The following is a 13,488-nucleotide window of genomic DNA, read 5'->3' as shown; positions in this document are numbered from 1 at the left end:
TAGATGTTCATTTCAAATTTAAATATTTAGCATTTTCAGTTGTCTGTGAATACACAAAAATTTATTACATTAAAATGGAATTTAGAACTTTGACATGAAGCTGATATTTTCATAGAGTGAAAAATATCAAGCTGACATTATACTGTCTCATTTGATGACTTCCAAATGTCAGAGTGCAGTAACTTATTCATAGGGACCTCTATGTCTTGCGATAGTGTCAATTCAAAAGACATTTACATCGACTTTTTTATTTAAACATGTAAAATGGAATATGCAAAGTGGCAGAGAAGAAGAGGGAAAGACCAGGGCAAGGAAGTTCTTAATAATAGAATGGAGGCACTTCTAAGGCTAATTTCCACCACAGCCTCATTTCTGACAGTGGCCTGGCTGTGCTGCTCCCTCCCAGCATCTTCCTCCTCCCCTGCTCAGCCACCACTTAGTTCTTGTAATTTCAACACAAGTTAGGGGGTTAGAAATCCTGAAAAGTAACCCCTCAGCCCTTGCTTTTAAAAGTGATTTTGTAATAATAGGAGATACTGGATGATTTTGCCTGGGAGTTAATTGATGCCTATATAATTAAGATCAAAGTTACAAGGTGCTTATATAGCTTGAGTTATAAGATCTCAGTATAACTTGATGTATCTATATAACCTGATATCAATATAACCTAAATAATCACTTTTTATATATCTATATAACCTGAATCATAGTTTATTTTATACCTATATAACTTGAATAATAATTTTCATACCTACATAACCTGATATAAATAACTTTTTATGTATCGTAATGGTTAGTATATGGTTAACTAGTTGCTTAATGCTGAATAAACAAAAAAGAAGAAACAGCTTGCCAGGTGGATAGCTTTAGAGATAGGTAAGTATAGTACGAATGAGAAATTGACAAGGGCAAAGCCAATTAGCCACAAAACAAAGAATTTGGGCCAGTCAAGACCAGACAGACCAAGGAACACCATAACTGTGCATGGTCTGATGACAAAGTTGAAAAGTTCAGATGTGAAGAAGACCTGGGAAGCCTTCATCAAAGAGCTCTGGCAAACTGGGGAGGCACAAGTGCAGTGCAAAAGAATGGTCTAACAACCACCATATCACACAATGTAAATTAGTTCTGGAGCCTGTGTGATGATGTTGTAGTGACACGGTGATACCAAGCAGTACTTAATGCATAAATATCCCACAGCACAGACACGGGTGGGTGAGTTAGGGGGAGGCAGCCCCCTCACCCCCCAGTGCTGCAATAAGCAAACACCTGCTATATAGACACTGGTCTATGGGGATTTATTTCCAGCCTGTCTTTCGGGCATCGTAATGGTGCTGTTGGAAATGCACAACCTCGGTGTGAGGGCTGGTAACGGGTTTGAAGCCACAGTAGTTGATTATAAGAAAAATTATTTTGTATTCTAGTAACTTTGCAGGGCTGTGTGTGGCTGCGATCCGTGTACAGCCCAAGGCCGAGCCGGCTCTTCCTCATGTGGGTCAGATCGTCGCACAGCGCTCCGCTGTGAGACAGGGCCGGGCGGACGCAAAGAGTGACAAGGGGCACACGGGGAGGGCCGCACGCAGCGGCCATTTTGTTCCCCTCGCTGCGGCGCGCTCCGGGCCGGCGGCGCCCCCTGGCGGCCATGGTGCAGACCCCGCAGCCGGCGGGGGGCGCGGCGGCGCGCGCCGGCGGCCATGTCGGAGCTGGCTCGGGAGGAGCTGTCGGCGCTCGCCGCCATCTACTGCGAGCCGGGCGCCTGCGAGGTGCTGGCGGCCTCAGGTGATGCGGCCGCGCTCTCTGCCCACAGCCCGGGCTCGCCCGACCAGACCCCGGGAGGAAGCACGGCGGGGCTCAGCACGGGCGCAGTCGCTCGCTGCTGTCGCTTGTCGCGTGTCCCTGCCCCGCCGGTGTCTGTGCTGGCGGCCGCGCTTGGAGCGCGGAGCCCAGCGGGCCCTGCTCGGTCACAGTCAGGGACCTGCTCGGTGCCCTGCGGCCCAGCGCTGGGAGCGGGCTGGCTGCTCTCTAGGAAGACGAGCAAGTGAATCTTGTACGCGTTAGCAAGCCCAGCTGTTGTCTGGTAATAGCGAGTAGGGTACAGCTGTTGCAGTGTCTAAGAAGCATTGGGTTATCTCTGTATTTTTCTGGAGTAAGCTGACTACCTGGGCACTGTGACGTGCCAGATATTACTGCTGCTTCAGCAGGATGTTAGGGCTGTAGGTTTTACAGGGTACTGAGGCTGATATTCGTGTCTGCCGTGGGTGGAATGATCAGGTTTGTAGTACTTGCTGCCTCTAGCTGCTGGATCCTGTAGACAAGGAGTGCAGTAGATGCCTTCATGGTTTGTGCATCAGCCATGGTGGCCGCTGATCAGAACATAGTATTAAGAGATGGCTTTTTTTAGTCTGTGCTGTACCGTGCTGTGAAGATGCCCCTTCAACAAGGGAGAATAAATCTCAGTAGTTACAGTGTACGATAGCAGCTCTGTCAGGCTGAATTGTCAGGTAGGATATGCAAGTGTTGGTGTCTAGATCCAGGCCATTAGTAAATTTTGCTTGGTGCCTACCACAGATGTGACAACTCTTAGATACTTGTTGGAGAGAGATACACGTGCACATATAAGGCCAGAATATGCCTATGCTGTGTACCACAGGTCCCCGGTGTGTGGGAGCTCTTGCAGGGTCTGCCCAGCTCCCCCACACAGCGATGGACAGGGAGCAGCTTCCTGCAGTGCAGTCATGGGGAATGCTGCTGGAGATGGATGCAGTGGTCAGATTTTGTCTGCACATGCATGTATTCAGCCCTAAAGAACTGAGATGGATAAGGAGAGTTTTTTTACTGTGAGGGTGACTGAGTGCTGGAGGCTGCCAGGAGAGCTTGTGGAGTCTCCCTCACTGGAGATATTCCGAATGTCTGCACATTGTCCTGGGCAGTTGTCCTGTTGTAGTGACTGGGCTTGAGGGGAGAGGTTGGATGAAGGCATTAGTGTCTGTAGGGAGCACAATTGACCACAGTAATCTAAAACTACCAATTTTCTATCTAGATACACGACACACCTCCTGCTCCAGTGCAGGCATGTAATTCTGCCATTTAATTCTTTTAAATTGGTATTTAGGCTTGTATTTTTGAAATGTGATTGATGAAATGTTTCAACTGAGCTTTTTTTTAAGTGAAAATTCCAAGAATGTTATTTTGGGCATAGTTTGAAAAAGCAGTATCCAGGCTTATCAGATGTTAATTTAAAAAAAAGTGAGTATATCCGAGCATTGCATATACACATCTGTTCCTCCAAATCTGTTGGAAAATGTAGGCACATTCTTCTCTGTGCTTCATATATGGAAAAATGATTTGGTGTTTATAAGTTACTAGAATCTAAAAGGTTTAAAATCCTTCCTGGACATAAAGTGAGGTGCCACAAGTGCACAATGGGAGTAGACTATTTTATTTATATTGTTATGTGATGTTGGAGGGCCTCTAACCAGGCCCTGTGTTCATGATATGGTAGGATCAGGTATATTTGATTGGTTTACATCGTTCTGCTGGAATTGAAAAGATTATTTTACAACAATGGTTATTTGTATTTTTCTTACTCTTGGAATTTACTTGTTGGAGCTGTAGAATCTCTAGTCAGTTTACAATTGACTTGCACTCCAGTCATTAGATTACATTTGCTTTAGCTCTTCAAACCATGTAAGTTGTCATTGACCAGGGGTGCACAGACATAACTTCCAGGAAGACTGTTATGTTATGCAATCTCTAAGACATTAAGAGTAATTTGTGTGTAGATCCATGGGATCAAAAAGGAGGCCATTGGGGATTCGTGGTTTTGAGAAATGTGAGAGAATGCTTTTACAGGTCTCTTAGTATGGTAAAAACTTTGGCTTTTTGGAATTTAAAAATGAAGTATTCAGAATGTAAAATGTGTTTTTATCAAAACCAATGTGTGGATGAATTTAAATAAACTAATTACAGTGTATCTTTTTTTACCTTACATATCTATTTGCGAAGATTAGTGTTACAGATAGAAATCCATAATTTAATTGTTAATCTGTTCTCTTTTGGTCTGTTCACCAAGCTTGCTATAAAAATATGTTTAGATATTCTAAGCTTGTACGTTAGTAGGTGCCATTTTCTGAATTTAAAAATAGACTGCATGTGTTGCATAAAATGCCTTTGGGCAGGAGAGGAGGGGGATATCTGTCTGGTTGACATGGAACATAAGAAAAAATCTGAAGTATGCTAGAGCTAAATATACTGATAAGCATGCAGCTATGGGGGGAAATGAGTTAAAATGTATTGAGTTTGGTCTGATTAGCACATTAAATGCCAGCAGAACAGTCATACCCAAGCTTTTATTTCAGAAATAACCATCATGTTGCTGTGAAGACAACTCGGCCCTTGTAGCATGTGCAAACAAAGGAAATATTTCTTTGGAGCCAGGTTGCGCGGGGCGCCGCTGCTTTGCTCTTTGTTCTGCCACTGTCTGCAGCACTGGTGCAGAAAATGGATGCTGCAAGGTTTAGTTAAACTTAGATGCTGTAGCCCTGCACAGGTCTTGAACTGATTCTGCTTTCTAAAAAAGTAAAGTCTGAAGCAGATGTAAATGAGCAGGGTTGGGCTTTTCCTGATGGCTCAGGGTGATACACCTTGGGATGCGAGGCTGTTCTGCCTCCTTCAGATTAGCTCATCATAAGGAGAGGTGTGGGATTTTTGCAGGTTTAAGAATAGGATCACTGCAGCAGGAGGCCCTTGTCGGAGGGGCAGGGTTGGCCTGTCTATCCCTCTGTTCCTTCTGAGTTGGTGAGGTCTGTTGTGACAAGCTAGGGGAAAAATCCTAGGAGGATTATCAGAAAGGTAACATGTATTTCTGTCACTGTAATTAAGCTGGTGATAGAGCAGTATTTTTCAATTTATATAGGCTGTGCATTTAAAATCTGGTGGCAACATAGTTGAAAACAAAGTGATGCTCAGGCAGGATTCAATAGTGCTGGCCCCATTCAGGCAGGTGCCAGGTGGGGCTGCCCTGAGTGGGGGCAGCTGAGGGGCATGGGGCAGCAGCACTGTCTGGTGCAGTGGCTGTGTGTGCAGACAGCTCCGTGCTGGGGCCTCCAGGACACGCAGGGCGGGTTTGCTGCCTGTGCCTGTGATTGTGTGTGCTGAGCCTAGTGTAATGGCAGAGGAGCCACTGCTGCTGGCACCCAGGAAGAAACACTTGTTAGGGCATGAGAAAACAGAAATTAGGAGTGGGATGGCTTGAGGTCCTCCTCAGTAACTGCTGGCCATGTGCAAGGGTCTTCTTCCAAGGCTGGTGTTTCTCTGAGGAATGCATTTGTCTTAAAAGTAGTCTGAAACCTTTGATAGGGACTTGGAGGATAGAAGATAAAGAGTCATTTCCTGTTGTCTGGAAATGACTCTTTTGACATGTGGTGCCTGTAAATATGGGCACGGTTGGGTGTGATTCCATTGAATTCACTGGAATTGCATCTACTGCTTTCACCACTGGATTTGACTTGGAGACTTCTTCATAGTACTGCTAGAATTTGATTATTGGGTTTGGAGGTATGCGGATTTTATTTTGTGACTTCTCTGACCTTGAGAGTTTTTTGTATGACCCAGGAAGAAGGTTTGAAAACAAGCCCTTGGATAAGCTTTCTAAAGTACTTCTGTCTGTCCAAGTCACTTTTAGATTCTTTCACTTTTTAGTAGATTTCAGATATAAAATCATACATTTCATGTGAGAGGCACTGTGAGAGGTTGGTTAGTGGCATCAGTAATACTAATCAAACATAATTCATCTGACTGTCATGTAAAGGAAGGTAAGGTAGGGTAGAGGGGGAAGAGTGCAAGTCACTTCAAAAGACCTGCTCTGAAGCTCAGCTCTCCTCTAATCTGCCTTTCAAATCTGGCTTCTTCTGCCCTCATAGAGTGAAACAACCTGACATTTTAGCAATTTTTGAAAGAAAAGGAGTGAAGTGTTTAGAATGCATCAAAGGGGTGAAGCAGAGAACATCTGAAGAAGATCATCTTTTGTCTGATTGATACCCTCTTACTTCATGGCAGAGGAGTGAAAGAAAGGTCTTTGTCCGTACTTTGTCAAGTTTTGTATTGTTTTTCTGTGAGACTTCTAGTTAAGGTTTTATTTCATTAAATGAAATACTGTACATAACTTTAATATTAAGCATCTTTGCATCTTTGATTGTGTGATTTATCAGGATGATGTGATCTTCAGCCTTTCCTGCTGCATACTGAGTGTATCCTTTCCACTCTGAAAATAATTCTATTCTTAAGTAGCCCTACAACAGATTTGAGCAGCTATGAAGATAATAAACATACATTCATAGGAGTACATGCATAATTAGATATGTATTATCTAGGGTGAGGTGTCCAACAGAGATGGTTTCCTTATGTCAGTCCAACTGTTGTAGAGAGTTGGCAGAAAAGATTTAAGTGTATTTTCTCTGCAAGTTGTGGGGGACAAAGAATCCGACTTGTTTCTTTCCAAGTCTCTGCTTAGTGTGGAAATGCTTTTGAATGATTGTCTTAAAAAATAGCTGGTGCAAGTCTGTTTGCCTTGCATTAGTATTGATGTTGGAAGCCTTACAGATTTCTGTAGGAGTAAACTTAGGGCAGTGCTGAGTCCATCCAGAAAAGTCTCTATTTTCAGTTGCCCTTGCTTTTGCTGTTGAGCTGTGGAAGCTGAGTTATGTGTTTGAGAGAGACAGTTCTTTATTACTGGCTTGTCTAGACTTTGAAAGAGCCAAAAGGTGTGAATGCTTTTTAGAATGTGTTAATAACTTTTCTTCTACTATGTTATAGAAGTGTTTCATTTCAGGATTGCCTGCAGGTATAGCTTGAGCCATTGGCTGCAAGCTCCCACCCTGCAGAAAAAAAAAATCACCCCCTCTTATTTTATAGGAAATGTGAATTATTTGAGTTGAATTGTTAAAGAAAATAACATGATTTAGTGATATATATGTATTTCAACTTCAAGCAAACTATTAATGTTGGGATTTTTTTCTATTTTCCAGAGACGCATGGAATCTCATTTAGAATTCAAATCGCTGTGAAAGAAGTGCTGGATACAGATGTACTTTTAAAGCTGTTTTTTCATTTACCAGTCAATTACCCATCAACTGTACCAGATATTTCTGTTACCTCAGACCAGCTTACAAGGGCCCAGTGTGTGGATGTGAGAGAGAAATTACTTGAAGAAGCCAAGCAGCATCTTTCTGAGCCCATGGTACACAACCTGATTCTTTGGGTACAGCAGCATCTTCAAGATGTCATTAAGCAATCAGCAACAGTTTGCAATGAAAAAACTACTTTGTCAAAGGGAACAGAAGACGGTATCTGGATGCTCCTTTTGCATTTAGATCACATGAGAGCAAAGGCAAAATATGTGAAAACTGTGGAAAAATGGGCTTCAGATCTAAGGCTGACTGGAAGACTGATGTTCATGGGCAAGATAATATTGATTCTTCTTCAGGGTGACAGGAACAGCATTAAGGTGCAGGAACAATGAATGCTGACTAGTTGTATTGATTTACCACTGAAACCTCTGTGTCTGAATATTTTGTGTGTGTTTTTCTAAGATTAACAATTTTGGAAGCAAATTGATCATTATGAGAGTAGGAAGACCCAGCGACTTTATTCTGTATTTAGGAAAAAGGTGTTCTGTTCTGTCTACAGTGATACCTGTAGACCTGTGGCCTGTATTGCTTTGCTTGCCATTAGAACTATACCCTATATACCCCATATCCCTTTGTTACCTGACCTTAATATGCCTAGATTCAGTTTCCTATATTTCCCTAATGCCCCAGAAAGTGGAAAAGTTTTTGGTGAGGAATTAGTAACAGACAAATTTCTAACTCATTATTAACTGTCTCTTTCCTTAAAACCACATGGTATTCCTAGTGCATGCCTGGGCTTTGGAATTCTTGTCTGTACATACAAACTCCCACTGCTTTAGATGAGCTTTTGTGGTGATGTTGGAGGAGAATGTTTTGGCTTTTCTAACTCCTGTTCTCTTAATCAGTTAGGCCTGCTTAACTTAAAGCTGATGAATAGAAGCAGTTGTGCACTTTTTGGCATGGGCACTTTCAAAGTTTGATTGCAGTGTTTTAAAAAAGAATACATTTTGAGTGAGCTTTTGCATTTGACTAAACTTTGGAAATACTAGGTGACATTTAATATTTTGGGATTTCTTTTTGTCATTTAGGAGTACTTGATTCTTCAGAAAACTTCTAAGGTGGATGTGAACTCAAGTGGAAAGAAATGCAAAGAGAAAATGATGAGAGTACTGTGTGAGACAGAACTACAGTCCCAGCATAAAAGGTATAATTTAGTACTGTTGTGGGTAGAAAAGTAACAGAATTGATAATAACATTCTGACAAATCCAGGCATATTCATGAGTTTCCCTTTTACAATGTAGGTTTCAGATGTTTGAAGTCAAAGAATATTCAGCACTGGAGGAGCTACAAAAGGAATTTGAAACTGCAGGACTTACAACTCTTTTCTCTGAGTTTGTGCCTCCTCTCTTAAAGTAAAATTAGAAGAAACCACTGGACCTCTGACCAAAGCAGTAGACTGCAGATGCAGATGGAAGATAGAAGGACTAATGTGGCAAAACAATCTTGAAGCTTTTCTGCAAGAAATACCAGTAGTAGTCAATCTTTTGCGAGAAAAAGACAATTAATACCTTAAGAACTGATTGTTTTTTGACATGAATGTCAAAAAATTGTGATGTTGATTGTAATAATTGCATGGCAAGCATGAGAGACTGGGAAGAAATAATGCTAAAAAATAGTCTTCTAGTCAGACTCTGTTTTATAGTCCCTGTTTTCAGTGCTCTGTTTCCTCTCTCATGGTAGAATGTGTCAATAATGGCTTGTTAGAACACGTGATTAATTTTGCTTTGGAAGACTGTATGAAGATATTTCCATAAAAACATAGCAAACACACATTTAAATATGTGAGGACAGCATATACTTAATGTCCCTTAGGAGTTCATATGCTAATTTTTCATTCTCCCTTTAATTGATTACAAACACTAGATGGTTGATTTGAAGAAAAAGCTCATGTCACTTGAGGCCTGAAAAAAACTTAGAAGCGTCTTTTTGAATATTAGTTTTCATTCTAAAATTTATAAAAACACCCACATAGAGGATTTAAATTGATGAAAAGCTGAGGTAGAGCCAATTGTAATATTTTCTTTGGTAGTTTACAGATGTCTTTTTGCACTTTATCTGGTTTTACTGTCTGTGCAGCTTCAGGTATCTTGATTGAATTAAACTGTTGGAGCAGTATATATGCAGACTTTAGTCTTCCATCTTTCAAGGCTTCTGCCAAGTTGTTTTTGTTTGTTTATTTGGGTTTTTTTTGATTGGTCACTGGCCTTGGCCAACCTGTAAATTTTTTTTATCAGTAGTTTGTGCTTTATATCTGTATAATGTTACAAATTATATGCATAATTTTATGAATTGTGCAAGCTCTGTTTACCTAGGGAGGATTGGATACTTATTTATTACAATTATTAATGTGTATCCTTTGGTTTCTATTTTACCTGAAACCATTCTCTACAAGACTAGATAAATTATCCAGTAATAAAAATTTTGCAATCATGATTTTCTTAGTAGCTGGCACTGCCATTTGCCATTTCAATTGGCTTTAGCATGTAGCTAAACATGTGCTTTACTGCTCTCTAAAATTCATTCTCAGAAGCCAAATGTCTCATGTATTCTGTAATTAAACAGATTTGATCAATTCAGTATAAACTAATTTATTTCCATTGTTCTGGGGGAAGACCAGAACTATTTGTTTAGTTCCGAAAGTGTGGTTTGGCAAATCATTATGTAAGATCTGATTTCCTGTTTCATGCTCAGCCCATGAGATCATACCTCTTCCTTTATATATTCTAGAGAAGTAACTAAAGCAGACTAGGAAGGTTTTTATATTTTACTCCTTGAGATATCAGATGCATAAAGGGTTCTGTATTGTTTGTGAGTCTCTGAAGTTTTTCAGGAGTTTGGTGATTTTTCTCATAGAGTGTCTCAAATATGTATGTTGCATGTTATTTTATGCACTGATGCAAATTTACTGAGATAGTAGCAGAGTTCTTCTTAGTGAGTATTTCATGTTTACCACATACAGTACTTCAGGCTCAGAAGAAGAGAGACTGGGTTGAACAGGTTTTACAAATCTGTTCTATGTTATTTTGAAATTGCTTCCTGAGGGACAGGAAATCTAATTTTCTATCATTTTAAGTGCATGTGAAGATGAATCCTCACTTTTACAAGGAAGAATAAAACACAGAAGTATCATTAAAATAACATGTATTTTAAATTACAGTTTCCAGAATCAAGTTGTTCTCAGGTGTTGAAAAATTATATGTCAGTGCAGTATGAAGTTTTGAAAAGCTGCAGGGAGTCTCTCCTTCTACTGTGACACATCTGACAAATATCAAACTCAAGACCTATGCCTGTACAGCATAAGGAAACATAATCAGTATCTCTGTGCAAAACTAAATTGTTAAGATTTTGCATTGTGAATCTGCTGATTTTTGGAATCAGGTTGAATGGCATTACCTGCTTGTGTGATCTCAAAGTGCATGTGACTTCAAAATAATTGAGCCATAAGTTGGGGTGATCATCTTTCTTGCAAGATTAGATGCAGACTTACTAAAGTTTTCCTCTCTTCTAGAAAAGCCATTTGTGGTGTCAGTGGCTGCCAGTTGCACTTGAATATAAACACATGTATTTTTTGAGTTTTACTGCCTGATGCCTTCCTGGTCAACTGTTTGGCCAGAGCTGGCATTGGAACAGCCAATTAAAAAGAAAAAGTTAATAATTGAGTAAGTTGCAGCTCTCTCCTGATGTGCGCTCATCTTCCTGCCAAATGAAGCTGTAAGAAGCTGGATGATTTCTGTGTTTCAGGAGATGGAAAATGTAGTTTTTACAATGGATTTTTACCGTAGTTAAATTTGTTACTCACTAGCTCACACTGGACAAATCCACAAGTTCACTGTAGGAAAGGACTACAGTTTATAGGTTGGTTTGATGTGCCTCAGGAAAATTACAAATCTGATCAGCTTGATACAGTTCAGACAGCAGAGAACATGAGAACTGATGTCAGTCTGATTCTGTTAAAGCAAATGCTCTTGCCTACCTATCAATCAGTCACTTATTTTGAAGGGTAGGAGGATATCTTCTGTTCAGACAAGTAAACAATATTTTTAAAGGCTGTTCTTCTGGAAGGATGTTGCAGCTGTCTGTTAACTGATGGTTTGTTTGCATTCATTGTAAAAAGAGATGAGCTAGCCTGTGAACCTCTGGGGCACAAAAATCATCAGAATGGGTCCTGTGGTGCATGTTCTGCCTTCCAAGGGAGTTGAGGCAGACACAGAAGAACAAAATACACAGATACAGAAGAATAAGAAGCAAGGAAAAAAATGCATCACTGTGTAAAAAGTTAGTGAAGAGGATGTAACTATTGGAATCTGTCAATTCATTTGCAAGGAAGAAGAAATCCACAAATTAAAGGTGGTTTAACAAATGAGAAGCTAGCATTCTTGTGGGTGTGATGTTATAAACAGTTCTTCAAACAGCATGGTCAGTAAGGCCTTGTTTCCTGTGGCCTTGCTAGTTTCTAAGCTATAGCACACATGAAGCCTTCACTGCAGGAGATACATTCCTGATGGTGTTCTCCAGGTGGGTTTCCCTGTGCCTGGTATTGATTGTGCATAAATTGATTATTTCTTGCATAAATCTTTAATGGATGAAAAGCATTTTTTCACCTGTTACCTTCTTCATCAAAGTTGTAGGTACTTGGTTTCTTTCAGGTTGTTAACCTTTCATTTTAATTGAAATTACTTAAATTCAGAAGTTCTAGGAAAACTTTGTAGTAATATTATGTTTGCTTCTGTATGGACAGCACAGATGTATAATCATAGTTTCCTTTAAAAATCAGGCTAAAATGAAAGATGTTGCAATAGGAATGACAACTTGAAGAATCAAGTTTTTTAGGATAAAACAGGTTTTTTGGTCTTTTTGAATACCTTGGCTTATTAAGTATGAAGAAAACAAAAAATAGGTTGAGGAAACAAGAACAATCCTGAGGGGGGAGATAAATGGAGGACATCAGTATTGGGAATTCACCTGGTTTTCATGCTTAGTCTCAGTAATTCTTCCCTCCACCACCCCTAAATTTGTTATTTGATATTACAGGGAGGACAGGACACTGTAAGAACTCATACATGAAAATCCTTGACACAATCAATTAAAAATAAATGAAAGTAGATTTGATTGTTTTGTGGATCAGGCTGATTTTTGTGGTTTTGTAGTTACATCTCATTTTCCTATAATAAGAGCATTTGTCTCTTGCTTCTGGTGTGAACGACCCACAAAACCCACTGAGATGAGTATAAATTATATGCAGAGGTAATGTAATGAGCCTTAAGAAACTTCATAGTGGAAAAAATATTTTGTTTACGTTGTTTCTTTTAAAAATAGTTTAATAAACCCTACATATGGATGATTTAAAGCCTCTAGTGTCCCTTGATTTGTTTAGCTTTATCTGTGAAAACACAAACATAACCATGCTATAGTACATTTGAAATAAGATGATGAAATGTTGCATTCACTATATTTCTGCCAGAGTTTGGGACTGAAATTGCTTATATTATGAAATAGTGCAACTGCTGGAATCAACTTTAATATATCTTATAGTAGTAGTAAGCATTATCTTCCTGTCTTTTTGTGTATAACACATGCAACACTGGCAGCACTCTGCTATGGTATTATATTTTGTGTATATACTTAATTTTTCGTTATCTTATGCAAGAGTTATGATTGTTTATATTCTTAATTGTAGACATAAATGGAACTTGGAATATAAATATGCTGATAGATTTTGCAGCTGTTTTTCTCTATGCTCATGTATTGGCTTTTATATTAGTTTGTGTTGTCTAACTTCAAAGTATTAATCTGCAGTGAAGAGAACTCGTTAGGGTAACATAAAAATTTGCTTAAAATACATTAAATTAAGGAATTCTTTGGACTCTAAAGGTGAATCCCTTAATGTCTTGAATTAATTATGCACTCAGATGCTTTAATTTTATGCTAATAAGGTAGCAACTGCTGCACTTTTTGAATTTTCTTTGTTTCTTAATGTAATACCAGTAATCAGTTTGTATCCTGTGTTACAACATAGCTGATCATGGAATTGAGGTAATATTTTATTAGTATTTCCCACTGTAAATATCTCTGATTCTTTACATGTATACATTATTATCTATTGTAACTTGAATGCAAAGCATTGTTTTAGGATGAGACTTGTTACAAAAGAGCTCTGCATGAGAACATTAACTCTACTTTGTGCTGCTTTTCCTATTGTCAACTTTTACATTCCTATGTATCAGCTATGGGAGGCTGTCCAAGGATCAGTTTTCTGGAGCTGAGCTTAACAGGCCAACCCAGTGTGTCAGGCTAGATCTC

The 13,488-nt window shown here is 39.6% G+C and overlaps 1 protein-coding gene across 1 annotated transcript; it reads left to right on the top strand.

The window, feature by feature from the left end:
• The first annotated feature begins 1,694 nt into the window (after positions 1–1,694).
• RWDD3 (RWD domain containing 3) lies at positions 1,695–12,535 on the top strand. Its single transcript, XM_059478648.1, has 4 exons — positions 1,695–1,779; positions 7,026–7,504; positions 8,216–8,331; positions 8,430–12,535. Exons 1-4 carry the CDS (start codon positions 1,695–1,697, stop codon positions 8,542–8,544), a joined length of 795 nt encoding a protein of 264 aa, XP_059334631.1. The 3' UTR covers positions 8,545–12,535.
• Positions 12,536–13,488: the final 953 nt, after the last annotated feature.

This window comes from Ammospiza nelsoni, chromosome 9, assembly GCF_027579445.1.
Source record: "Ammospiza nelsoni isolate bAmmNel1 chromosome 9, bAmmNel1.pri, whole genome shotgun sequence".
NCBI lineage: Eukaryota > Metazoa > Chordata > Aves > Passeriformes > Passerellidae > Ammospiza > Ammospiza nelsoni.
The sequence above is the reverse complement of the archived record's forward strand: the minus strand, read 5'-3'. Positions and strand labels throughout refer to the sequence as shown.

Bases quoted from the DNA above. Each gene is read 5' to 3' on its own strand.
- RWDD3 (XM_059478648.1), top strand. From the start codon at position 1,695: ATGTCGGAGCTGGCTCGGGAGGAGCTGTCGGCGCTCGCCGCCATCTAC. The intron at 1,780-7,025 runs GTGATGCGGCCG...TCTATTTTCCAG, and splicing joins CGAGGTGCTGGCGGCCTCAG to AGACGCATGGAATCTCATTT. The intron at 7,505-8,215 runs GTGCAGGAACAA...TTTGTCATTTAG, and splicing joins GTGACAGGAACAGCATTAAG to GAGTACTTGATTCTTCAGAA.